This window comes from Ctenocephalides felis, unplaced genomic scaffold (genome assembly GCF_003426905.1).
Source record: "Ctenocephalides felis isolate EL2017-DRISC unplaced genomic scaffold, ASM342690v1 CF-g0.4_SCAFFOLD_01886, whole genome shotgun sequence".
NCBI classification, from domain to species: Eukaryota; Metazoa; Arthropoda; class Insecta; order Siphonaptera; family Pulicidae; genus Ctenocephalides; species Ctenocephalides felis.
The window spans coordinates 174,784,489-174,810,822 of NW_020538040.1; the positions used below are offsets into that span (position 1 = coordinate 174,784,489).

Genomic DNA, 26,334 nt, shown 5'->3' on the forward strand with positions numbered 1-26,334 from the left:
TGAAAATATAATAAACAAGTACTGATTTAAATTATTTAGGGGTTATGGTTCATAATGTATGAATAAAGTTTTTGTAATGTCGCGAATTTGATGGGGCACTTTTGTAACCAACTTGAGATCCCTCGGGGTAGAGGGGTAGAGGATAATAAATGTTTGCACATACCTTGTGAATTATTCTAGCAAAAATATATATGTAATATAAATTATGACAAATTTTAAGAAAATAAACTAGAAAAGCTTCATTTATTGCCACAAGTAGAATTTAGAGAAATAAAACACGATTCAGCAAATCTTCTATCAACATTTTTTTTATATAAACTGATACGATGATCAGTGTTCAAAAAATGTTTGTTATTAATCATATGCTTAGAGAACATTATTTTATATTGTTCAGGATTTTTTCAGTTATAGAGATGGTGATTTATTCTTTTGCTAATAGATTTGGAGCTATCTCTAATATAACAACTGTTACAGTCTTAACACTTAATTTTATAAACTGAGTCGATAACTCTATCAGTATTAGATATCGATTTTTAACAAGAAAAAAACTAGAATGAAGTTTGAATTTAAAAATATAAAAATACCTTTATCAGAAAAAAGATTCTTAAAAATAAGAAAAGTTTCCAAAAAAAGGGGAATAAATTATACCTAGATTGGCTCTATCAATTAAAGAAGTAATTTATATATATATATATATATATATATATATATATATATATATATTAAAAAAAAATCTCTCGAACAAAATTTAGTTGAATCCAAAAGGTTGATGTACTTCATCGCCGCACTGTCATAAGTGATAACACACTTGTTTGCTTTGTGAAATATTCCAGGATCAATATAATGTGTTAATGAAAATCTACTGTATCTAAAAATAAAACACAGTTATCAAAAACTTGCTAGTGACTCAGTGGCAAAAGCTTTGGCCTTGCAGCCACAAGATTTCAAGTTCAAATCTAAGCCTTGTATTGGGCAGAAGTGATATCAGGTTAAAAATATAGATCTAGATATGTTACCATGTGGCAATGCAATATAACAAATAGAAAAGTAAATAAAGATACCTAAATTCGTCAGGACATTAGGGTGTTTAAGGTTATAAAACACATCTAGTTCTGTTTCCTGCTCTACAAAGAATATAGAGTGCCAATAAAACCATAACAAACTATAATATAAACAATTCACGATCATCTCACGGATAAAAAAATTGTTTTATCAAATAATTTTTATTTACAAAACATTTGTTGTTAAATTATACACCACCTGCACATTTACCAATATCATGTTACTGGGATTCGTTGCAGGCAAAGGGGAACAAAATAAAATTAACAAACATATTTTTTAAACAAACTTGAGAACACATAACATTAATAAAAAAATAATAACAAATATAAAAAGTTCAATGCAATCATTTGTATAAAAATTTAAATAAAACATTAGATGCAAAACAGTAAATTAACATACAATTAAATCAATTGAATTTGTCTAACTATCATATGTGTATTGATAGCATTTTGTGTATTGTAATGCAATAAGATATGATATATATTATGATTAGGAATGCATGATTTTCATTTCTCAGTGGTCAAAGTATATGATATAACTATCACTGACTTCATTAATACTTTCCATTTATATCGTCTTATCAATATTTGATTGGACATATCAAAAATATGCACGATTGATCTTCAATAACCAGTAATGATAATAAAACTAAATTTCTATACAAATTAGTATGAATATTTCTGAATATATATTGATTATGATAGATTATAGAATGTAAAATTGAATAAAATTATTTTTATAAAATACGTCTAAAAATATATTTCTAATGCGTTAAGAATAAAGATTTTGAAATATTTTTAGAAACGAACTCGCGTATTTATGCTCATGGAAAATCTTTAACCTCGGGCGAGAGTAAAATATGAACCTTAAAGACTTATTTAATGAATCATCTATATATATATATATATATATATATATATAATATTTGAAGTAATTTGCTGCCTATATCTACTACTTATAGAGTTATCGACGCAGTTTATATTATTAAGTGTTAAGATTGTGACAGTTGTTATATTGGAGATAGCTCCCAATCTATTAGCAAAAGAATGAATAACATCTTTATCAAAAATCCTAAACAATATAAAACTATGTTCATTAGGTATATGATTAATCACAAAAAAAATTTTCAACACTAATCATTTTATATTAATAAAATGATGATCTTAGATTTGCTGAAACGGTTTAGAATGTTTTACAAACTTTTACATATGACTCCTCATAATTTGTGCATACAATATATGTTAATATTATTAACTTTCCGAAGGAGCACTTCGAAAAGTTTTTGCAAGAAAATCCGATTCACTAATTTTATATTTTATCAATATTTCAAATTAAATTAATCATTTGACAAAAACATTGAAAAATCTATGTGTGATTTCATGAGCCACAATAATGAATAGAATTAATTTGATTTGCTTATACATAGCATATTGAACATTAGATTATACTTCATATTTTACTTTTCATTATTAAGAATGGAAACAAAAAGCATTCGATTATTTCTATTCAAAGCCACAACTTCTCTGTTTTAAAAGAAATTATCGTGCATACGACGATTCATCTCACTATCACTTTAATTAGAAAGGAAAATTTTATATTGATGTGGCTTTAAAAAAAAGTTGTAGATTATTTAAATTTGAAATTGTTTGAGACTTTAATCTTTTTTACTCAAGCATTGCAAATGCGGCATCCGAGTGCAAAGGGTTAATATAAAAATCGATAAAAATATGAATGAACTTTGAGTTTAATTTTTTAATCATTATATTATAGTATTAAGATTTTTTTTGGATGATGAAGATTTAAAAATATTTTTAATCATTTAGCTGCATTATTCAACCAACGCAAAATATAAATTTCCTGGGTACATGTTTTACAGAAATAACACTGTATATAACCTTGATCTGGTATTCCGTCAGAAATATTTATCTGCATAGTTGTAAAAACTATGACTGGTAATACATGTTTATACCTCTACTTTCAAATAATATTGTCAAAAAGTTCTTCACTTCACTTATTTTTGAGATATTGGTGGTGGAGCTTTTTAACCGCGCCCAGCTCTACCTTTCATTATAAACCATATTTTCTCTTATATGTTTCTAGAACCCTTATTTCATTTTCGTAATATATACAGTTCATTCAATTACAAAGATCATATGTGGTTTTGTATTGCATTGTTTGTTCATTAGTTTAAATCACGTTAGTGGTTAGCCGCAATGAGTAAATTTAAAAGATTTACTTCAACGAAAGCTGACTTTTGCTGTTGATACTTTCTATATAGTGACTATATGGAAGTAATTCGATTACAACATACACGAAATATAAAATATAGATAGGAGCTGATGTATTTTCTAATCATTAGTATATTGTTTTGGTAATTAACTATAAATGATAGCTACGAATCATGTGTTATTAATATTTTTCATATGCGCTATTAATCGTCACATGCAAAATATGAATTAACAAGAAAGATTAAGAAATGAATGGAAATTGGCCATTCCTTGATAATACTAATTTTCAAAACTATATACAATTTTATCTTTTTTATTGTTCTGGTTTGATATCAATGATTATATTTTTTATAGAGCTTTATACGGTTTATAAAAAATGAATCACATGTTATTGTAGTATGAAACGCTAAATGTGAGGGATAATTTTGATAATTTATTAATTAATTTTTAATCTCAATTTATACGCTACTAATCATGCATATATATATATATATATATATATATATATATATATTAGGGTAGTACCTAATATGGACATTTTCAAATTTCCTTGCTCCCAAGGGCTCAAATGGTTCCAAATTGATAAAAAAGAATTCTCTGAAAGTTTTAGCTCTTAATTTTGTCTTTTAGATAGAGCGCAATTCAATCCAAGTTTTGTATGGAAATAGATGAATGATGTTTGAATGTCACCTTTGAATGATGTTTATGTTTGATTTGCAAGAGCAACCCCATAGTTCGATTCCATAAGTCCAAATGGGCACTATGATAGTTTTGTACAGAAGTACCTTGTTATCGAGAGAGATTTCAGATTTCATCCCAAAAAGCCAGTAAAAATCTTTTATTTTCATTTGTTTCTTTTTATTTTCAATGTGCGTTCTCCATGTCAATTTCAAATCAATGTGCATGTCAGGGAAGTTTTATTTTCACTTGGAAACATTTTGCTACCTATATTTTCAAGTAAAAAATCGATGTCATTACTGCTTGACATCGGGCTGCCCGAGGCGGGTATCGAACCTGGAACTTCTGATTATAATCCTATAGGGAAGCCGCCTTTCTTTGTAAAATAAATCATGATAGAACTGATACACTGAAGAGAACTGAACAAAAATTTGGTTCATTATGCTTTTTCCAGTAACACGATATAGTTATCTATTTTACGCCAAGCATTATTAATTGTCCGCGACGTTATCATGTCACTGGTGTTAATTTGCATACTTCAGTTGTGTTTACACCTTCATTTTCAACTCGCATACATTATTCAAATACTCTAAAATAAATGTAGGGTTTAACCCTAATATTATCATAAATATAACAAACAACTGAGGAATTTCATTCACCGAGACTTATCCGTTTTAACAAATTTGAACACATGCCAAAAATTTATTATGGCATTCTTAAATAGATCAACGGCCTCTGAAAAGTATGAGGATTCATAGTAAATAAAAAGATACACCGGCTAGACCGAGCGGCTAAAAATCGCTACTACGTATGTGTGAAACATTTTTCATAATTAGAATGATATCATTTTTCCTTAAAGAAATGTCTAGATGTTCTCTATTTTAGACAAATTATATGATTGAAATTCACATTCTTATTGAGAGTTTGACAACTTGAAAAATTTTCAAAAAACTTGATAGTTTTGAATTTTTAAAAATAACACTGATGAATAAAATTTTATTGGTTCGACCAAGCTTCTATAAAAATCAAAACAAAAGTATAAAATATTTGTCATAATTGTGAAAATATCATTTTTTCTTTAGATTGCTAGTTGCCCTGCATTTTGAATAGATGATCAAACCTTGTGTATTGAATTTTTAAAAATGTGAAAAATTGATTTTTTCCCCGTTAAAATTGTGCTTCACTTTATTTCACATAATTATTTGTAAAACTCTATACTTTGTTGTATGAAAGAATTTCAGATATAGATAAATTAATTGCATCATTATCGATTAAATTAGATGTAAAACACATTCTCTGCAGGAAACACGTGGGCGTAAATGCGATATGATAGATCTATGGCATGTATAAAACGTTTCTGATTAATTTTTCTATTTACACGTATTAGATACATAAAATCATTCAAATAATATTTGTGTCAAATTATCTTTATTTAACTTCCAATATTGTGGAAATTTGTTACGACATGACGAATTTTAATTAGCAATTACAAGATACGGAAAGATAATGTATGGGTTTATCTAATGTTCTATATAATAATTTAAAACAAATATTTATTTTGTGACAAATGTTAATAAAGTGAGTGTTATATTGATCGATATTAACAATGTTGCTGTTGCAAGTTATAAGGTAATAATGTTAAAAATATTATTAGCAATATTAAAACTATCTTTACAAAATCACTTGTTTGGTTAAATTGGTTTTTAGAAGTTTCTCACAAAAAATCATGACTTTTCCTAGTTATCGATATGATGTGGAAGTAGAAGTCTTGATTATGTGTTTTGTATTGTTATCTAAATATCGCTTATCACTAAATTAACTCCATTCATTATAAGAGATACAACTCAATTCTAGCAATGTTTATATCAACATCTAACCCGGACGCCATACCCGGATTGGCATTCGATTTAGTCAATTTTTAAGTTCGACAAAAAATTATATATTGATACTTATTATCAATATTTAATTTATTTATTTAAGAATGCATACAAGGAAATTATTAATAACTGTTTTTTAGAAAAAAAAATATTTATAGATTTTATTTTCACTGCAAAGACAGTAACAAACATATGTTACTTATCCATGCTTTCATTGATGATGTTATAAGCAAATTGGTTTTTAAATTACTATGTCCATTTCCTAGTTTCTTGTTATTGCATGATGCAACCTTAATCAAATATTATGATATAAGATCACAATCAATAATTGCAGCCGAGATAAAGATTGCATACTGGTACAAGTATTTGCCATTGACAGTCGTTATAGATTGTGTTGGCTGAACAGAACGCGTATTTAACACCTATTGCATAACTGTGTGACAGTTGAACATGAAAACGTTTTGATTTGAATATGTTTTCCTGACGGTAGTAAATTATTATATGAAAATTTTACATAGAGTAGAGCGGGGCGTAAAGGTCCGCGGGTGAAAAGGTACACCACCGATATCTCAAAAACAAGCAAAATATAGAATTTTTTAATTATGCTATTTTGAAGTAGAAGGCAGAAGATGCGTAACCTCCCTTCACCTTAATTTTTACAACGTCGCTATTAGAAAATCAACAAAAATGTATTAATATTCATACTAAAAATATTTTTTTTCTTCGTGAATTTTTTGGTTTTGAGCTCTGTTACTTAGTTTATGATAACCGAATATAATTTCTAGATATACGTTATTCAAATGTTTTGTAAGATGTATTGTTATTCTTAAGTTATATTCATCAGTTTTTTTATACATAAGTTCTATAAAAGCTTGCATGTGGGTGGGTTAAAAAGGATCAACTAATTTTTACGTTGGCAAAGGTGTAAATAATGAGAAATAGTAATTAAAGTTCAAAAATCATTTTTACAAGAGATAAATGAATGAATATTTTTTTCAAAATAGTAGATCAAGGTTATACAATGAATTATTTATAAAAAATGTTCTCATTCTCAAATTAGTATTTCAAGTTCGTTGAATAATGTAGGATGTAGCTATTATTTTGTGAATCTGTTTAAATTAAAAAAAGTTCTATCTGATTATGGCCTGGCTTTCTTTTCTTACGCCGCCTTTAGGGTCAAAAAGGGACAGATAACAAGTTTAAGAAAAACAGCTATAAAACATATTTTTATAAAATTAAGAATTAAGTTATGTGTTGTTGGATAGTTCATTTGGTTTAGACAGTATAATTACTAAAAGCCAGATTAGACCTTTAGCATAGATTTTTTAATTTTATTAATTTAAAGAATTTGTTCCAAATTAGTACATCAGTCCATAAATCTTCTTGGTTCAGAAGTAATCGCATTCAGTGTACATTATGTAGTTAGGGCTTAAGACTAAGTAGGATTATGTTTAGTTCTTTTAAGCGTTAAATATAAACACAAAGGAGAATCGAGCGCGTGCTCTCTAGCAAAACATTGCTGCGTCCACATGCTTCTTAAGTAACAATAATAACGATTATTATTATTATTATTATTTTATTACTATTATTGCACAAATGGTTTATATATAAAAATGTAGTCCGCGGTGCAGAGATGAATAACCTTAAACAATGCGAGTCATAAAATGAAATAATTTTTATCTTGTAATTAAAATTTGGCCGTTTATATTTTTTTATCAATTACTTTCCATAGATGACATTATCAAACACGTACACATACATAGAAAAAAAAAGAAAAAAAAAGTCGTATTTTTGGCAGAGAGTGTACGGGAGTCAATGAACTCGGTTACGTTGCGTTGGTGTGAGCGAGAAGACATCGCGATGCGCGGACTCGGTATACGTCATCGTATAACGGGCTGTTATCTAACAGCGTACTCACTCGCTCAGTGCGTTCGCGACGCTAAGGACTCGCAGTCACATTTCGAAAGAACCGATCGTACCGAACGTACCGGCCGTACCGAGCGGAGCGACACGTGTGTAGTGACGGACGTCGGTCGTGCTTTCGCCTGCACCGGCCGCTCAGTATCGGCTTGATCGCGCTCGCGTGTCCGCCGAACAGGCCAAAAGCTCTGCACGAACAAGGAATCGAATCCTTTACTTTTTACTCATTTTTCTTTCTTTTAGTTCCTTTTAGGCATCCGAGTCGTCGAAACCGACTGTCGTCAAAGCGCGCGAAATCATTTTAAGCACTCCGGAATCCCCGTTGTGCATTGCGTATTATGTAAATAATAAGTGTGTGCGAGAGATAGGACGCGCGCGGTACGTGTGAATGACCTCAACGCGAGGCGTTTTTCGGCGGTGGCGACGTGCCGCCGCTTCGGCGATCTTTTAAAAAAAGAATCGGCGTCATCATCGGCGCTACATCTGATGATAGATGCTCATCTGATCAGCGCACAAAAGCCGAACAAGCGATGTGCAGTGATGTATTCTTATTTTGGGACAACGTGAATCGTTTATAGCAAAGGGTCGCGTGTCCGTAGTGTTTTCGGTGCGCGCACCCTTCGCACAATTCACATCCCGAAGAAACCGAAACACTCCCTTCAATCACCCACCACGGTCGTAGCTCGACAGGATATTTCCACAAATTTATTCATCAAAATTATCATAATTTAGTGATAAACAGTTTTCCAATATATCAAAATCATTTGCCGTAATTATATCCAAAATTATTATTTTTTTATTAAATTAATATTTTTTAAATTGGCACATTTTTTCAATTCTCTGTTTATAACTTATCAAAGCCGGAGAACCATTTCTCAAATCACTTCAAATTATCTTTACTACTATTTACTATTTATCATTTTTTTTTTAATTTTTATTGGCCTCGCTTACACGGAGCATTTAGCCACCTACAACATTTCTTGATTTATTCAACATTATATTTAATTCTATTTCTTACTTCTAATTCTAATCAATTTTAACTCAACATTTCAAATTCTAACTCAAGACATTATTTTACTTCAAATACTTCTTCTATTAATTCGTTTTTACTCATTCTTCTTTCTTCTAAATCCATCTTCTCCATTTTTCTACTAATGCTATTGCGCTTCTTCTAATTTTTTTTAGCTTGATACTATTTTTTTATTCATACATACTAACTTATTCAATTACAATTCTATATTATCATATACAAATTCGTTATTACAATTCATTATTTTATTAGGAACGATCTCTGGCATGTGAGTCGGACATGCTAACCATGAGCTATGTCCGCCACTACTATTTATCATTTATACTATTCATTATTACCAGTGAAGTGATTCTCAGGCTTTCCTAAGTTAACCTTTTCCTATACTATCGAGTTGGGCTTATGTGCAGGGAAGCAGTTTCGGTAGAGACAAATTGTATGTGACAAGACAAACGTGAACGGTGCTTTGATGTGCATGTGGACGAATGCCTTGACGTGTTGTGTTCCAATCGTATGGAGGGCGCATTCCATGATCTGTTTCCGGGCTGGGACAATGGCGGCGCGGCTGGAGGGTCCAAAACGGGCGCCCCCTTGGCCGACAGCACTACACCGCCGCCACTGGCAGTGCTTCAACATCAAAATACGCACATGCATGTTGACATCAGTGGCGGCACGCAGGATAAAAAGGCTGCGAATTCAATTCGAGGTGAAGAATGGAAAATTGAAAACATCCTCCACTTATAGTTTAAGTAGTTTTTTTACAAATACTTACTCAGTTGTATGTTACGTTATTTGACATTGCCCTTCATTTTTTCGATTCTGATAGCTGATGCTAATCATACCTCTGCCTCGGAATCACATGCGGTTATTAGGTACTTATCATTCATTTACTCATATGCTTCCGATCATTTGGCAATGATATAGTGTGAAGATAACTGATACAAATTATTGTGCTCTCGTACAAGATAATACGTATTGGATCTGACCAAACCACAAAACCACTCGATGTACGTGGTTGCGGTGTCATTGACATTTAACCGAACGCTTTGCTTTGGGCCTACGCTTCTTCGCTGCTACGCAACGCACGCACACCGACGACATCGATGTTAGGTTGGATATTAATATGACCGAGCCCACGATTTCCACAATTAACAACCCTTGGGGATATAAATAAGATACAAAGATCATCTTATAATCAATATATTTCACCTTTGTTCTAAAAATTATAGAAATAAATTATTGGGGGTTTTCCGCACACACACACATGTATATATATAATATGTATAACTTCAGAATTTTTTCGTAATTCGTATAAACGTAATTCTGCCCTTTTAGTACTTGATACTTATCATAATATAAAAAATTACTTAAAAGAAATTTTCTAATTTCTGATTATGTAATTTTGTTTGTTTTTTTTTTCATCCTTGTTTCATCTTTCTTACAACTTCTAGTAATTTGATCTTGAATATAGTTCTGTCAACCCCATCATTTCTAAATGGGGTGATTTCGTATTGATCTTTGCATTTACAATTTAGGAATCACATAATTTCATTATTCAACTTCTAATTTAATATTTAATACTTTTAAAATTGTATGTTGTGTTTGTTTCCTGGTTTGTATGTATGTACTGATAATTTTGTTCATTATATCGACTAGTGATCTTGCAATATATATATATATATATATATATATGTGTGTGTGTGTGTGTGTGTATGTATGTATATGTATATTAAGAGTGTATGACCATATTTATGGTTCCTAGAATTAATATACCTCAATATGAAAATATATACTACACCAAGTGTGAGAGTAAATTTACGGGTAATAAAAGAATTGTGGGGTTAGGTGACGGACGGGCCAACGCACGAATTGTAGGGCTGCACATACACCGAAAAAGCTTCATTTCTATTACCGTATAGGTCGACGTTCTTTGTCATAATGGGTGGTAGGTGCCGCGGTCCATTTCCACTAAAGGTCGTTCTTATATCGCCATGGCCGTTTAGCGGGTCACCAATAGTTGGGAGTTGAATTACAAATACTGAGGAATCCCTGTAATAAACGCGTAATAAGGGTTATTATATCACTAAAAAGGATTTTTTCAGAGACGCATTATTTTGATATTTTGTCACTATCATATTTGATGAGTTTTGCTTTATTAGTTTTTTTTTTCGATATATTGGAAATGGGATCCATTTTTTTTAATTTCCTATAATTTCCTGCGTTTATTGTAAAAATTTTGAAATTTCACAAAGGTTTAATTTGACTTTGAACAATTATATTGTAAAAACCATACCAATTACATCACAGCAAATAACACATATTAAACAAACAACTATCTGGCTATATTCAGTAAAACTCCCATCTAACTCATCATTGTAGAAATGTGTTTTTTTGCTATTTTTCAAAAATTTATCACCTGGACTTTTTTATCACATAGTCGGGATAAAATAGGACGACCAGGGTGCAAACAGGTCCAATGTCATATTTTGATTTTAAAAGGATTTTCCAAAATAATAGCTACATAATTCAATCAGTGCAAAATATAAATTTCATAGGTACATTCTTTTAGAGAAATAATACTGTATATAACCTTGATCTAGTATTTTGTCAAAAATATCCATCAGCAGAGTTGGAATAACTATCAATTTAATTTATCTCTTGTAAAATTTCTTTTTTTAACTGAATTTACTGTCTTATGTACTATTCTTTGTTGTTAGCACCTTTGCCAGGGTAAAGGTTCAGTTGGTCTTTTTTCACCCAGATGGAAGCTTTTATAGAAGTTATATAAAAAACTGTTGAATTGAACTTAAAATTAACAACACATCTTACAAAACAATTGAATAACGTATACTTAAAAATTACATTAAGGTCTCGTAAACTAAACAACAGTGCTCACAACCACAAAAAAACTAAAATCGAAAGAAAATACTTCTGTTATGGATTTTCAAACATTGCCGTTTATCTCCCAATAGCAACGTCGTAAGAGTCAAGGTGATAGCTGGTTATACATCTTTTGCCCTCTACTTTCAAATATTATTGTTACAACATTCTTAACTTTACTTGTTCTTGAGATATCGGTGGTGGACTTTTTTACCCGCAGACCTTTAAGCCTCGCTATAAGAATTTTATTTTAATATGTTGAATACATAACTTGTAAAATTGGTATTACATTCAAGTTTTTTTCTATGATTTTATGATATAGTATAATATATGATATATAGTTTATTATTATAGTATAATATTATTATTATAGTATAATATATGATATATGATAATATATGATATATAGTTTATTAAATTGCAACCAATTTCCTTTGTAATATAAATGATTACATTTTGCAAGATTTTTTCATCCATTCCGTCAAATGAAAGTCCGTGTGTTTGAAATTGTTGGGAAAATATTATATATATTATAATATAATTTATGTTGAACTAATGAATGTTATGCTATTTATTTATTTATTTATTTAAGTTATACAATGTGTTTAAGAGAAATTAAATATATATATATATATATATATATATATATGTTATAAAATTCACTAAAAATAAGAATAGTTTGGCTAGATCTATTATGGGAAATTAGAAAGAAATAATGCAATATTTTTTCAAATGTAATATAATTATATATAGTGCAGTAAACGGAGAGGAAAAAAGAGTATAATCTCTGAATTTTTTACTGTGCTCCGAATTGAATGAAATTTTGGAATTAGGTTCATCTTACCCTCAAGTTCAAAAGTGAAAACAATTCTGGTTGCGCCATCACCCCCCGGGGGAATGACTCCCCTTCTCAATTGTGTAATTACATTTTTTCAAAATAACTAATTAAAAGAATGTCTTTTATAGTTTTTCAAAAAAACTAATACTTTTCAGGTTATTGGCCACTAAAGATTCATATATTTTTGGCGTTTTTCTTCGTTTTTTTTGCAAATATCTCCTAAAATATACATTTTAACGAAAATCATGTAATGAACAAAGTAATGTCAATAAAAATCTTAATAAATCGGTATTACATAAAGTACTCTAGGCAAAATATTATGCAAGATTTGAAAGAGCAAAGTCGTTTTTAATTTCGTTCAAAATTTAATTGTTATATTTAAAGCCATCTAGTGTTAGTGTTATTGGTGTTTAAAAAGCAGAAATAATAACGTACATATTTTAATTCATAAATATATTCCCCTTACTACGGTCCTGTAAGGGTTACCGCTTGTTGTTCGAGGCGACGCACCCACTTTAAGGGCACTGCCCTCCGGTAGGCAAAAGCAGCGCTGGTGTAACATGTCCGCGGGCCGGTCTCCCGCCGCGACCCACGCGCCTCCCGCCTCGTAAGGGTGACGACCGCTCAAAATCAAATCCGCTGGACACGGAACTCGCACCGGCATTAGCCCAAGAGCACAGTGTTTTCCTTATTCTTTGCTCAAGTCGGAAAATGTGATTAGACGTATCGCCTGAGATAATGCAGTTATGTGCGTTAATGCATGTTGCCTGAACATCACCAAGCCCATGGGCAGTGGTTTTATATAAGAAATTGATTGTATACTTATTATATAATTCTCGTAGTTTATGTAATGGGTAGTTTTTGACTTTTATTTTCATTTGGGTGACGGAAATAAAACTTAATAGAATTTGTCATATTTTATTTTATGCAGTTATTAACCAGTAATAATTATTTTTCGTAATTAAATTAAAACTAGTGGGCCTTGGCATCGTGCCTTAAGGCAAATTGCTGAAACTCCCCGTACCGAAAATTAAAATTTTCAAAAAAAGTTGAAAACTTTGAAAAAAAATGAAATTTCTGAGATTTTCGAAATTTTTGCAAAAAATTGACATTTTTTGAAACATTTGAATTTTTTTATATTTCGATTTTTCTGATATTTTGAATTTTTAAGCTCTAATTCCATACTTATTTTAAAAATCTCTATAAAATATCTGATAATTTGATGTGCACATGTCTAATGATCATTTTTGACCGCCAAATGGCATTTGTTTCAACCGCTAACCCCTTCGCAAAAATTTATTTGCCAAATATTCAGAAACCTTTGTAAATTCATACTTATTATTAAAATCTCTATAAAATATCTGATAATTTGATGTGCACATGTCTAATGATCATTTTTGACCGCCAAATGGCATTTGTTTCAACCGCTAACCCCTTCGCAAAAATTTATTTGCCAAATATTCAGAAACCTTTGTAAATTCATACTTATTATTAAAATCTCTATAAAATATCTGATAATTTGATGTGCACATGTCTAATGATCATTTTTGACCACCAAATGGCATTTATTTTTACTTTTCCCACTCGATCTCTGAAACGGCTAGACCTGCCTTCGCAAAAATTTAAACGGTATTTCATTTTGTCAATACAAATAAAATGTTTTTTGAATTATTAATATCTTATTCGTTCTCTTAAATATTGAATTGCCATTTTTAACAATTTTTGTTTCGTATCTCTCAAACAACTGGGCCTGCCTTTGCCAAAAAGTAATCAGCACGTCTCCCTGTTAATAAAAATCGAATGTTTTTCGAATCCTACAAATCGGTTGATCTGTGCTCTCTATATCGTCGACCAAAATTTGTATCCACATATACATAGATACATACATACATCTATTTTTTAAGGTAAGCCAAAATGTTCAGAAGGTTTAGAAATGTAAAGATATGCAAAAATTTTCGATTTGTTTGTGATTACTATAACTTACACTACGAGAGGTCAATGAATTCACGTTATATCAAATAGGCCAAAAATATAATTTTGTGACTGCGGTTATAACGAAGTAGATTTTGTAAAATCTCATAATTATGTCTTTTATTAACCAATTATGATTTTTTTTATTTTACGTGTTATACGTATTTCGGATTATATGTCAACGACCAAAGCTACTTATTATGTATTAACTTTAAGCTTTATTGCGTGAAGTTCACAATTCTTACATATGTTTATAATAAGTACACCAAGATATGACAATGTGGATAAGACGTCTTGTACAAGCACGATCATAATTAATCACGATGTACAGTAATTCATTGTTTATAAAAGCATTATGATAATTTCTTGGATGACACGGTCTCTTCTTAATGGATTTGTTTGTATAAGATTTTCTGTTTATAAACATTCTATATAAGAGATTTAAACTTTAACATATTATGACTATCTTCAAACTTGTAGATTACATTTGATCTAACTTGGTGTCTAGTTAATACAATCTGAAAATTAACTGTTTCGTTGTATGTTTAATGTTAATCTCCTCTAATGACATTTGTCAAAAATTGAATTATAATGCCGTGTAATATAACGATAATAATAAAACATGTTAATCATCATATAATTATATATTCCATTCCAATTTATGCGTATCGTACGTTAACCTCGCATTTTCATTGTTTCTATTTTGTAGTTCGCTCGATACATTATATGGTAGGTCCACGTATAAATGTGTGTTTCACTCCTGATTTGGTTGGATTTAGCATTTATTTAGGCCCATAGATTTACATAAGAACGAAAAACGTGTTATCAAGGCATTATTATACCACATACAGCAATTTGCGAAAAATTTATCTACTTATATCAATTTTTCTAAAATCATTTTAAACGAAATTGTAGTATTTGCTATTTTGATTCCTAATACTCAAATGATTATTAATTTTCCTTAGGGTAAGTTATAGTAATCGAAAATGATAATTTTTGCATATCTTAACGTTTTGAGGTCTTCTGAATATCTTGTCATACCATAGAAGAAATGGATATATCTTCTATGGTATGATATATCTTCTATGGTAATGGATGTATGTGAGAATACATTATTTCGTCGACGATTTCGAGAGCACGGATCAACCGATTTGAATGATTCACGAAACATTCGATTCCTATTGATGGGGAGACGTGCTAGTGCTTAGATTTTTGGCAGAGGCAGGTCCAGCCACTTCGACGATACTAGGCAAAAAGTGCAAAAATGGCAATTCAGTCTTTGAGAGAACTGGGCGTCCGATTTGAAGGATTCAAATAATATTTCACTTGTATTGCCGAATTGAAGAAATGTTAAATTTTTTGAAAGGCAGGTCCAGCGATTTTGGAGATCCAATAAAAAAAGTTTCAAAAAATGCCATTTGGCGTTGAAAGATGTTTATTAGACATATGCACATCAAGTTATCAGATATTTCAAAAATAAGTACAAATTTTGTTTGTATTTCTTTGGATTATGTACCATGATTCATGATTATCAGAATTTCCAAAAAAAATCAAATTTTTCAGAATTTCTAAAAAAAAATCAAAATTTTCAGAATTTCTAAAAAAATTCAAATTTTTCAAAATTTTCAAAAAATTTCAAAATTCTCAAAAAATCTGATTTTTTCAAATTTTCCAAAAAAAACAACGCTTTTTAAAAGTTTAAATTATGGTATAAAAAGTTTCAGCAAATTTGTTTTAAAGTATGATGCCATGCACCATTAGTCCTATTTTGCTTATTCTCAAATGATTATTTATTACTATAATGCTTGACACGGAAACGTTGTTGCCACGTAGTTTTGAAAAAGCGCCAAGTGAATAGAAACGGAATGGGAAAAATCGAAAATACAATCTATTTTATTATTAGAAATAAACAACCGGTCATTATTTACTAAAGGCCGTTGAATGTCCAACAATTGCAGCCTACGTGTGAACGTGATTCGACAAACGCTATTCAATGGCACATAAACCAAGTACGAATAATGTAATGAATGATACTGTTTCCTTTGATTGAATTAACAAATGCAAAATATGCATGCTGCATTCAGCTATGCACTGTTCTACATTGAAAAAAAAATCCTATATTTATTCTACCAGTCACAAAATATAAATTTGATTGAAGCTTTTTGGATATTTGAATGCAAATACTTCATCAAATTTTCTGCTAGCTAAAAAAGCATTCATCAATGTTTCTATCTACTATTCATAAAAAAGAGTTTGTTACTGCGCAGTTTTTTATTTGTATAACTTTCACTTACTCTATAAATAGATTTGAGTTTATCGAATTGATTCTATTGAACTGCTATTATAGAACTTGTTTTATTGTGCTTTTATTCTCATTCCTTTCATAAATAGAAATAACAGGGGTATGATATAGTGTATTTTGAAAATTGCATTTCTGAGGAAAATTTAATTTGAAAATATAGAAAACAAAATTTTGTTTTTATTTACGTGTAATGGTTAATATTGTGGGCTAACACAAACTAGTACCTGGTTCATTCCCAACTAAATAAAGTTGTTTATTTCCACTAAATAAAGATGAATAGATGCTGTAACTATTTATTTACCCAGTAAAAATAATTCCATAACTATTGTCAATTGTTTTACAGTATATACCAGAAAACTGTACATTCTACCCAATCTTCTTCACTTGAATTTGTATATAATTCTTGTATGTAACAACCAGCCCCAATGTTTTATTTCAACTATCCCAGATGTGATGTTTTTACTTTAATCAAGATAACTATTAATTTAGCAATCACAGAAGTTTTCACACATTATGAAAGATAAATTAGAAGCAAATTAGAATGATAGTAGATTTTATGATAGTACAATTTTATATCACATGTCAAAAATGACTGTGATATAGTGAATAGTGAATAACAATTGGAACCTTTGTAGAATAGTTATGTTCGATTTACTGGCCGCACTCCATAGTTGTAGGCTGTAGGACCATATTGGTTTAATAATTGTCTTGTATATTATTAGGAGCTTATTTTCTATTATTAGGTTAGGATAAATGATATCAAACACATCTCATAGAACATGTAGTTTTGATCGATGTTAAAAAAATTCAATGTGGTAAAAAATATTTTTTTACTATTATCCAGTAATCTTCGGAAGCTTTCAAAACTTTAAATTAAGTTTGTTTTCCCCGGGATTGCTTCGCAATTGGCTTTACCTTTGCGTTACGCGTATTTATCATATATTCCATTACACCTCGGGCACTTGAATTGAAAATGAAACTTTAAATAGCGTTTCGATGAACTTTTCACTGGCGTCGTAACGTGGCAATTTCCAATGTGGGAGATAATTAAGAGAATTAAAAATAGCAAATTGATGAGATACCGTAAGTTGGGTAGACAGTGGCACATTACTAATGTATCAATGAGCAGAGATAATTGTTGGACGTAAAACATTTATCTGATGTCTTATAATCGTTAACGGTGGTTTAGTTTCGATTAAAATAATGATGTAGGATTAGTGTACTTTTACAAAGTTATAAGAAAAATTTATTAAAATATATCTACACCTGTGTTGGTAGATTTATCTACACTTACAGAAATTTTTAATGAATTATTGATTTAAAATGAAGATATTAATTCGCTTTTTTCTTGCTCGTTCTCCTCATAAGAACCACTGATGAGCATTACTTTATTGAAGGAGGAACTAGAATTCCAACTTATAAAACAAGATCGAATATTAACTTCCCTTAGGGTAAGTTATTGTAGTCCTCTAAAATGCAAAATTGAAATTGTTTGCATATTTTTACGTTTTGAAGATTTCTGAACATTTTATCATACCTTAGAAAAAATGGACCAGTTTTAGTAGTAATATCAGTTTTCACTAGAAATTTACTAAAAATTTAATTACAAAAAATGGATAATCACTGGATTGCCTTCTATCATTTCGTTGGAAAATTACATCACAATATCTCATAGTTCTAATAATCTACTATTATTAGCCAGTGGCTCTCCATTCTCTTTGTGCTGTTCAAAAATAAAAAACGAAAAACTCGAAAAATAGACAAGAAAACATGCAGTAAATATGATTGTGTACATCACTGGAATCGTACAAAATATTAGTCTGCTCATAATAGATTTTGATATCGCCCGGAAACTCCGCGTAGTAACCAATGCAAGCAGTCACTTTTGTCGTTTCTATAGAATTTGAAATTTACTTTTCCTGTTTCTCTTCAAGCGATAAATTTCTCTACCCATGAACGTAGATTTCAAAGTTTATTATTTCTGATAACATTTATATTTCTTCTGGGCTATAACTTTTCTCTTCTCACACATTATTTTTTTGCTGAATTTTGAACTAGTATTTCATTCGCGTTTTATCCGGTATGTCTCTAATTTCTGCTCGAACGTAAAGTTCACGCATGGTAAAATGATTTTATGTAGGTCAATGTTGTCATTATATGGTTTCCTCTCGGGAGCTTTATATTGATAACCTTTTGTAGTTTTTCAAGACATTCTTAGACAAAGGGTAAAGCCATGGTAAAGCGATTTCATGCTTGCTTCCGTGGATTAGGAAATAATTTATAAACAATAATATCTGGCTTACTGAATTTCATTCACAATTTACATGTTTACTTGAATGAACGGGTAAAACTTTAGCATATTTTCACCAAAAATAAATGCTCACTTTATCAATATTTTGTCAAGATATTTCATGTTGCAGCAATGCCCCCAAAAGGTTTTTTCACTCCAGATCTTATTTGAAGAATATGATCATAATGTTTGATACTGAGTTGAGGAAATTAATATTTTAATTCGTATTTTTATAAAGTTCTGTTACTTTAGAGCTTTCATTTGGTCGTGGTTCTTGTTTATAACTTTTTTGTGGTTCAAATTGTTTACATGTCTTCTTCACCAAATGGTCAATGGCAATTTTATTGATAATTTTTTGAAGCCATTTGAAAACTAAGAGGTTAATTTGCATTCTTATAAAGTTCTCTAGCTTTAAAGCTTTCCATATCCATATATCGTTTTGCATATCTGTAAAGCTAAGTTTAGTTGGATTTCTCCACAATTTTGAAATAAACTACGGTGAGAGCTACTTAAATAAAAAATCTAAAGCATAAAACTTAGAATATAACTTTCTTATACTAACTTTTCTTAGAATCTACTGTATGGTATCTATCCATTTAACATGATTTTTAGAAACAATTTTATTTTTCTTACTTAAACTTCTTACGGTTTTGATTTTTGTGCCCGTTTTAGAATAGTGGTAAAAAATGGATGTATATGTGTGCAGTGTATGTATATGTGTATGTTTAGATACAATTTTTTTAATAGAATCGCCACACAATGAAGGATAGTTAATCTTCTGGGTTGCCTCTCGTGAAATATCAGGTTAAGTCTTCAAACAAACTGGTAATAGGACCACCAGTTGTCAGTAGTTCTGATTGTTCTTGAAACAAATAAATAATGCTTTTCAATGTACTTTTGTACATGGCATATTTATGTGCTACAAAACCGTACATCGTATATCATAACACTTTTTTTCGGAAAACAAAATCTCTTTTTCCTTTATATTTTTTTATCAAATCTTTTCAAGAAGACTAATTGACTTGATATTTTTCCACATGTGAGAGAAGTGCGCCGCGCTCATTAATAAACCGCTCATCGGCGAACTTTTTAAAGGGCGAAAGAGCGGAAAAAAATCGCATTGAAAAAAAATAACTTCATTCCGCAAAGCACTTAAGAGATCAAATATCATGTGGGCTGTTTCCAAACAAAAAATACAGGCGACGAGCCACGAAGCCGAGATTTTTCATTGCGCGTAAAACAACTTGGTTGAGGACCTATTTGTCAGTGGAAATTGAAGCAAATGGTAAAGGAAACATTTGATTTGGAATTCGAAGGAGTTGAATAATACTTTACTACTATTTGTTAATAATATTTAAAACTATTAATGGCTTAAAAAATTATTTGGCAAAAACAACTGATCTTGTTTTTGTGCACAGCTTACTAGATTGTTTACCAAATTTCGCCGCCTATTAGATTTCCACATCATTTTAATAAAATTTTATTACTGGTTAGTAATCTTTAAAATAACCAATTACATTAGAAACTTTTAAAATTAATAATGACATAAAAAATTATTTGACAAAAACAACTGATCTTCTTTTTCAAGCTCTGCTTACTAGATTTTTTACCAAATTCCGCCGCTTATTGGATTTCCATATCATTTTAATAATACTTTATCACTAATTAGTAATCTTTAAAATTATTGTTGGCATTAGTGATCTTTAAAATTATTAATGACATAAAAAAATATTTGCTCAGAACAACTGAACTTATTTAAGTTCTGCTCACTAGATATTTTATCAAAAGTCGCCACTCATTAGATTCTCACAGGAGTCATGCCAAATTAAAATAATGCATTATTTTACTAATAAATAGTTTATTTATATATATTTTCCGGTTAATAACCAGTCCAAATAAAATCTGAATTGATATAATTTTTTTACTAAAGCATTTGGTTTAGATTTAGAAATTTGAAGAATAAAGTTATATTTATAATTATGTATTATCTTTAGAACCTGATTGATTCTAATTTTGTCACCAGATGCTTCCGAGTTATATTAAAAGTTGCATACAATTATGTGTACTGTCTTCATATATATATATAACAATTATTTACATTTTGTGCCGTATTTTTCTCATAAATAATTAATTAACATAATAACTATGAAAATTTCCTTTTAACGGATTATTGCTGTAAATAGTGTTATAAAATTATAATATGGACTCCCACGACTGTTTGAAACCGTCGCCGTCTTCTTGCGGAAACAATAGTTCATTTAGTTCTTCATATCAGAGATAGTCAGAACTTTATATTGAAAAATATAATAATTAATAGAATAATTAATATTTGTATAAGGATATGTTTACTCTCAATTAATACATTGTGGCAACTTGTATATCTGCTGATGGTTAATTATCGCTCAGTAACCTCTTCTTGTTCTAAAGTAATTTTTTCTATTATGTAGGGTCATAATTTATTGGACCTTTAAATTTCCTATTTGACTTTAAGTAATTATACTGTTTGAACCAAATAAACTACATCACAACACAAACAACTATCTGACTATGTTCAGTAAAATTCTCATAAAATTCCTAATAATAAAAATGTGTTTTTATACTATTTTTCCAAAATTTGTCATTTGTCTATTTTTACTCCATTGGACAGGCAGAGGGCAAACAGGTCCAATGAATTTTTGTTAATTTTGAAGGAATTTGAGGAAATTGTAGTTGCTTTATTTAACCAATGCAAAATATAAATTTTATAGGTACATTTTTTACAAAGATAACACTGTATATAACCTTGATCTAGTATTTCGTCAGAATTATTTATCAGCGGAGTTGGAATAACTATTAATGTAATTTATTTTTTGTAAAATTGCTTTTTTAACTTAATTTACTAGTTTTTTTATTGTTCACACCTTTGCCAGGGTAGATGTGCAGTTGGTCATTTTTACCCCACCCATATGTAAACTTTTATAGAGGTTATATAAAATAAACTGTTGAATCTAACTTAAAAATTATAATACACCTTATAAAACAATTAAATAACACATACTCAAAAATTATATTAAGGTCTCGTAAACTAAACAACAGTGCTCACGACCAAAAGAAACTAACAACGAAAGAAACTACTTTTTTATGAATTTTTATTAACTGCCATTTATCTCCTGATAGTGACGTCGTAAGAATCAAGGTGATGGCTGGATATACATCTTTTGCCCTCTACTTTCAAATATTGTCGTTAAAATATCCTAACTTTACTTGTTTTTGAGATACTGGTGGTGCACCTTTTTATCTGCGTCTCTTTAAGCCCCGCCCTATTTTTATGTATTTTTTTGTATTTTTTTCCCCAGCCGCAGCTTGGCCACAACTGTCTCATTCATCAGATGTAAAAAGTGCATGTAGTTCTCTGTGTCACATTGAAACGCTATAAAGTGCAATGCGTGTGGGTACAGCTTACATTGAATGATGTAACTGGTACATGCATATATTTATTATGCTTATTGTTAGCGTAATAATAATCTTCTTATATCAAATTAGACATCGCTATATGCGAGGGGCATCATTGCATAATTTTACATCGCTCGTAAAACAATAGTTTTAATTACTACAAACTAATCGCAACTTAGGGTTATTGTACAGAAAACATGACTGGGATAAAGCTGTGATAATTGACAATGGAAATCTTGCGTGCCGTTTTATTGCTTTCAATTTATCTTTTGGTAGATTGGTACAGGTGAATTGTAAATGAAACATGATATCGACAACTGCATATTTTTAATTTTATCTCGAACTTTGTAAACCAAAATTGATATTTTGTAGCTTTACTAATATTAATTGGTTAGAGTTGTGGGACTGCAATCAGAAGATCGGTTTCCACTAGGAAATGTAGATAATAATATGTATGCAATAGCCTCTACCCAGTTTTACTGGTTCAATAAAATTCATCAGTATTACAGAAATTTTGATAATATTTTTAACAACTGTTCTGGGTTTCCATCACATAGGAATAGGACATCTGTTCTGGGTTTCCATCTATAAAAAACGAGACAATGAGTTGTCTAAGGAGTTTCCACGATGCCTCATAGGACTCGTTAATTTTTCATTCGTGTTTAAAATATAATAATGATAAAGAATGATATTTTTAGATCAGATTCGGTAGATTCGGACAGGTTAACTAAAATCCGATAGAAGTATCAAATCGTATATTGTGAACCCAAATGCATATTTTCCAGTTTTACTAATTTTATTAAGATTATCTCATTGGCATATATTTATCTTCCAACTCCTGTTGCTTTGTATCAATGGACATTTTTTTAATAAAAGTTTTTTTTTTTGAGAATGTGTATTTGTCTTCGATTCATTGTTCTTTTTGAATTTAGTATCATGTTCTATGCAAAGAAAGCAGTTAATAAATGAGGCATATATCAATTACTTCAGTTGCAAATGAACTGAGAAGAATCATCATTAGTTACCATCAACAATCAGTAAATTCTATAACAAGTTGCCAATATCTAGAATTAATAGAGTTAATCATCAAAGTAAGATGTTTAAATTAAAAAATTGTGTTAAAAAAATTTAATGGTTGACTACAACCTCTACCAAAACGACTTGACCGATCGTCAATTTACATTGAAATATACTTTCAAATCGAATTACGATTTTCTGACTTGATGCCAAACTTGTATAAAAAATATGTCTTAAACTGTCAATTAATTCTGTAGGAACAGTCTAAAACTTTTTTACTCAGAAATTATCAGCACGATTTAATAACTTCCAAGCACTTTTTGATTTTTGTTTTTGGTTCAGATTTTCGCATTTATTATTATTAATGTATAAAACAGTAACTGAATTTGGTTACACAAAAAAAATATTAATCAATCACAACAATAATTAATATCACGTCATGAAATTTTTCTCATTAAAATATATAACCGATTTTTTTAAACGAATTATCTCTTCACTCGTCAGGTTCCTCATTAGTGAATAATTAATTATATCAATTGTTACTGTAAACCATACATAACATGACACTACACACTTAATGATGGCATTGATTAATCATAAATAATTAATAATGCATATCTGGTACATTTTTATTAGTTTTCAATTTCAATTCATAATTAATGTTTCCGCTTTTAAATCGAGCATATAAATGGTCTCATTTGATGATAATTGGATTTGGATTGGATAAGAGGTGTAATTGTAATAATTATAGAACATTTTAATAATTCTTTTGTGTGAATTATTTTTTGAAAACGAGTATATATATATATATATATATATATATATATATATATATATATATATATATATAATTGGAACTCTTCCTGAAGGTAAGGTCCCTGGTGTGATAGAACCACATTTTACTCACGAAGTGCTCCTTTATTCAATTGTTTATAGTTTTTTACATTCTACTCTTAAATGGTAATTCTTTTTTTTGTATTGTAATAATTTCGTTACATTCCCAACAACTATAGTAACATACATACTTCTTCATTATAGTCTTTTCTATCCTTCTAATGATTTCTTGCAGAAGCCACTTCTTGATTATTATAGGTTCAGTTTTATATTCTTCCACAATCATACTTCTACTATTTGCAGTACTTTATCATTTGTTATTGCACTACAATTCAAAACTGTCTTTGTTGGTTTATCTAAAAATCCATCCTTGTTGTCCACAAAGTTATATTCCAAATATTTGGAGAGTTTCCACAAATCGAGACAAATAAGTCGGTGCTTTTGCACGATCAGTCTTAGGACAGAATAGTTGTTATTATTACTATTATGATTATTGATCTGTTCATAAATTAATAATTTCTTTTCTAATTTTCAGCTCAAATAGAGATCATACCATGCAAGGTGTGCGGCGACAAATCATCAGGTGTGCACTACGGAGTGATCACGTGTGAAGGTTGCAAAGGCTTCTTCAGGCGATCACAAAGTTCGGTAGTCAATTACCAGTGTCCACGAAATAAGCAATGTGTGGTCGATAGGGTCAATAGAAATCGCTGCCAATACTGTCGTCTGCAGAAATGTCTCAAACTAGGAATGAGCCGAGATGGTAAGTCCTATGATAATGAATTAAGTAATTGACTAAGTTTGAGTGGCAACTTGGAAGATCTTTCTGGTACAATGTAAATTATTGAGTTGGTCAATAAGAATTAAGATTTAGCAACTTTGGAGGCGTCTCATCATGTGAGCTTTAAAGGGGGGAGGGGTGGTTTGACAAAAAATTAATATCACGTGGGGGAGGAGAGGATTGAGTAAGATATTAGGTGCATTTATTTTTTACCTCAATTTAAGAAAAAATTGTGAGATTAAAAGTAAATCTAGAATTTTACGACTTTTTCTAGGTATTAAAAATACACGTGATGTTGTCCAGGGGAGAGGGGTAATTTCAAATATCACCATGTATTACCAAAGGGGAAGGGGGAGTCTAAAAATCCTTAAAAGTTGTTCTCGTAATTAATGAACGCCCCCTTTTCAAATTGTGAAAATAGAATTTTCAATTTATATATGCCTATTATTTCCAATTTTGGTGACTTGATTCAGTCAACATAGATCATGTTGTTAACTACTTTCTCCTGAAAATGTCGACGTTTTATGACCACAATGTATAGGGTTTTTTCTGGCTAAAATTATATTTATACATGCTTTCGTTAATATTAGTTGTAAACAATTATTTATAGACTGTAAAACCAAATTATCTGTTGCCAATTGCTAATTTGATAGAAACTGATTGATTTATAAAACATTTACCAAAAATCTTGTTGGTGGCAGAGAGTAAGTTATTACTCGAAAAGATCATAATTTGATCTACCAGACTTCATCATGTTATTGACAATTTTCTTCAGAAATTTTTATTTTTTCAATATTGTTATAATATTATTATTAAATAAGTTTAAGTGGCAACTTGGAAAATCTTTCTGTTATATGTAAATAATTGAGTTGATCAATAAGAATTGAAATTTAGCAACTTTTCAAATTGTGAAAATATAATTTTGAATTTATATATAGCCATTTTTTTCCAATTTTGGTGACTCGAATCAGTCATTCAACAATTTCAACATTGATCATGTTGTTGACTATTTTCTCCAAAAATGTCGTCGTTCAATGACCAGAATGAATGTTTTTTTTTCTGGATGAAATTATATTTATAAATGCCTTAATTAATACTAGTTGTAAACAATTTATCATAGTTAGGAAAATCTAATTATCTGTTGCCAATTGCTAATTTGATAGAAACTGATTAATTTACAAAGAGTAAGTTATTACT

At 29.8% G+C, this 26,334-nt stretch overlaps 1 protein-coding gene across 1 annotated transcript in view; it reads left to right on the forward strand.

Moving 5' to 3' along the window:
• LOC113378333 (probable nuclear hormone receptor HR3) overlaps nt 1–26,334 on the forward strand; it is a 134,597-nt gene that overhangs the window by 28,460 nt on the left and 79,803 nt on the right. Inside the window, exon 2 of the mRNA XM_026618873.1 lies at nt 24,892–25,119. Within this exon, the coding sequence (XP_026474658.1) occupies nt 24,892–25,119 (228 nt within the window). The remainder of the gene's footprint in view (nt 1–24,891; nt 25,120–26,334) is intronic.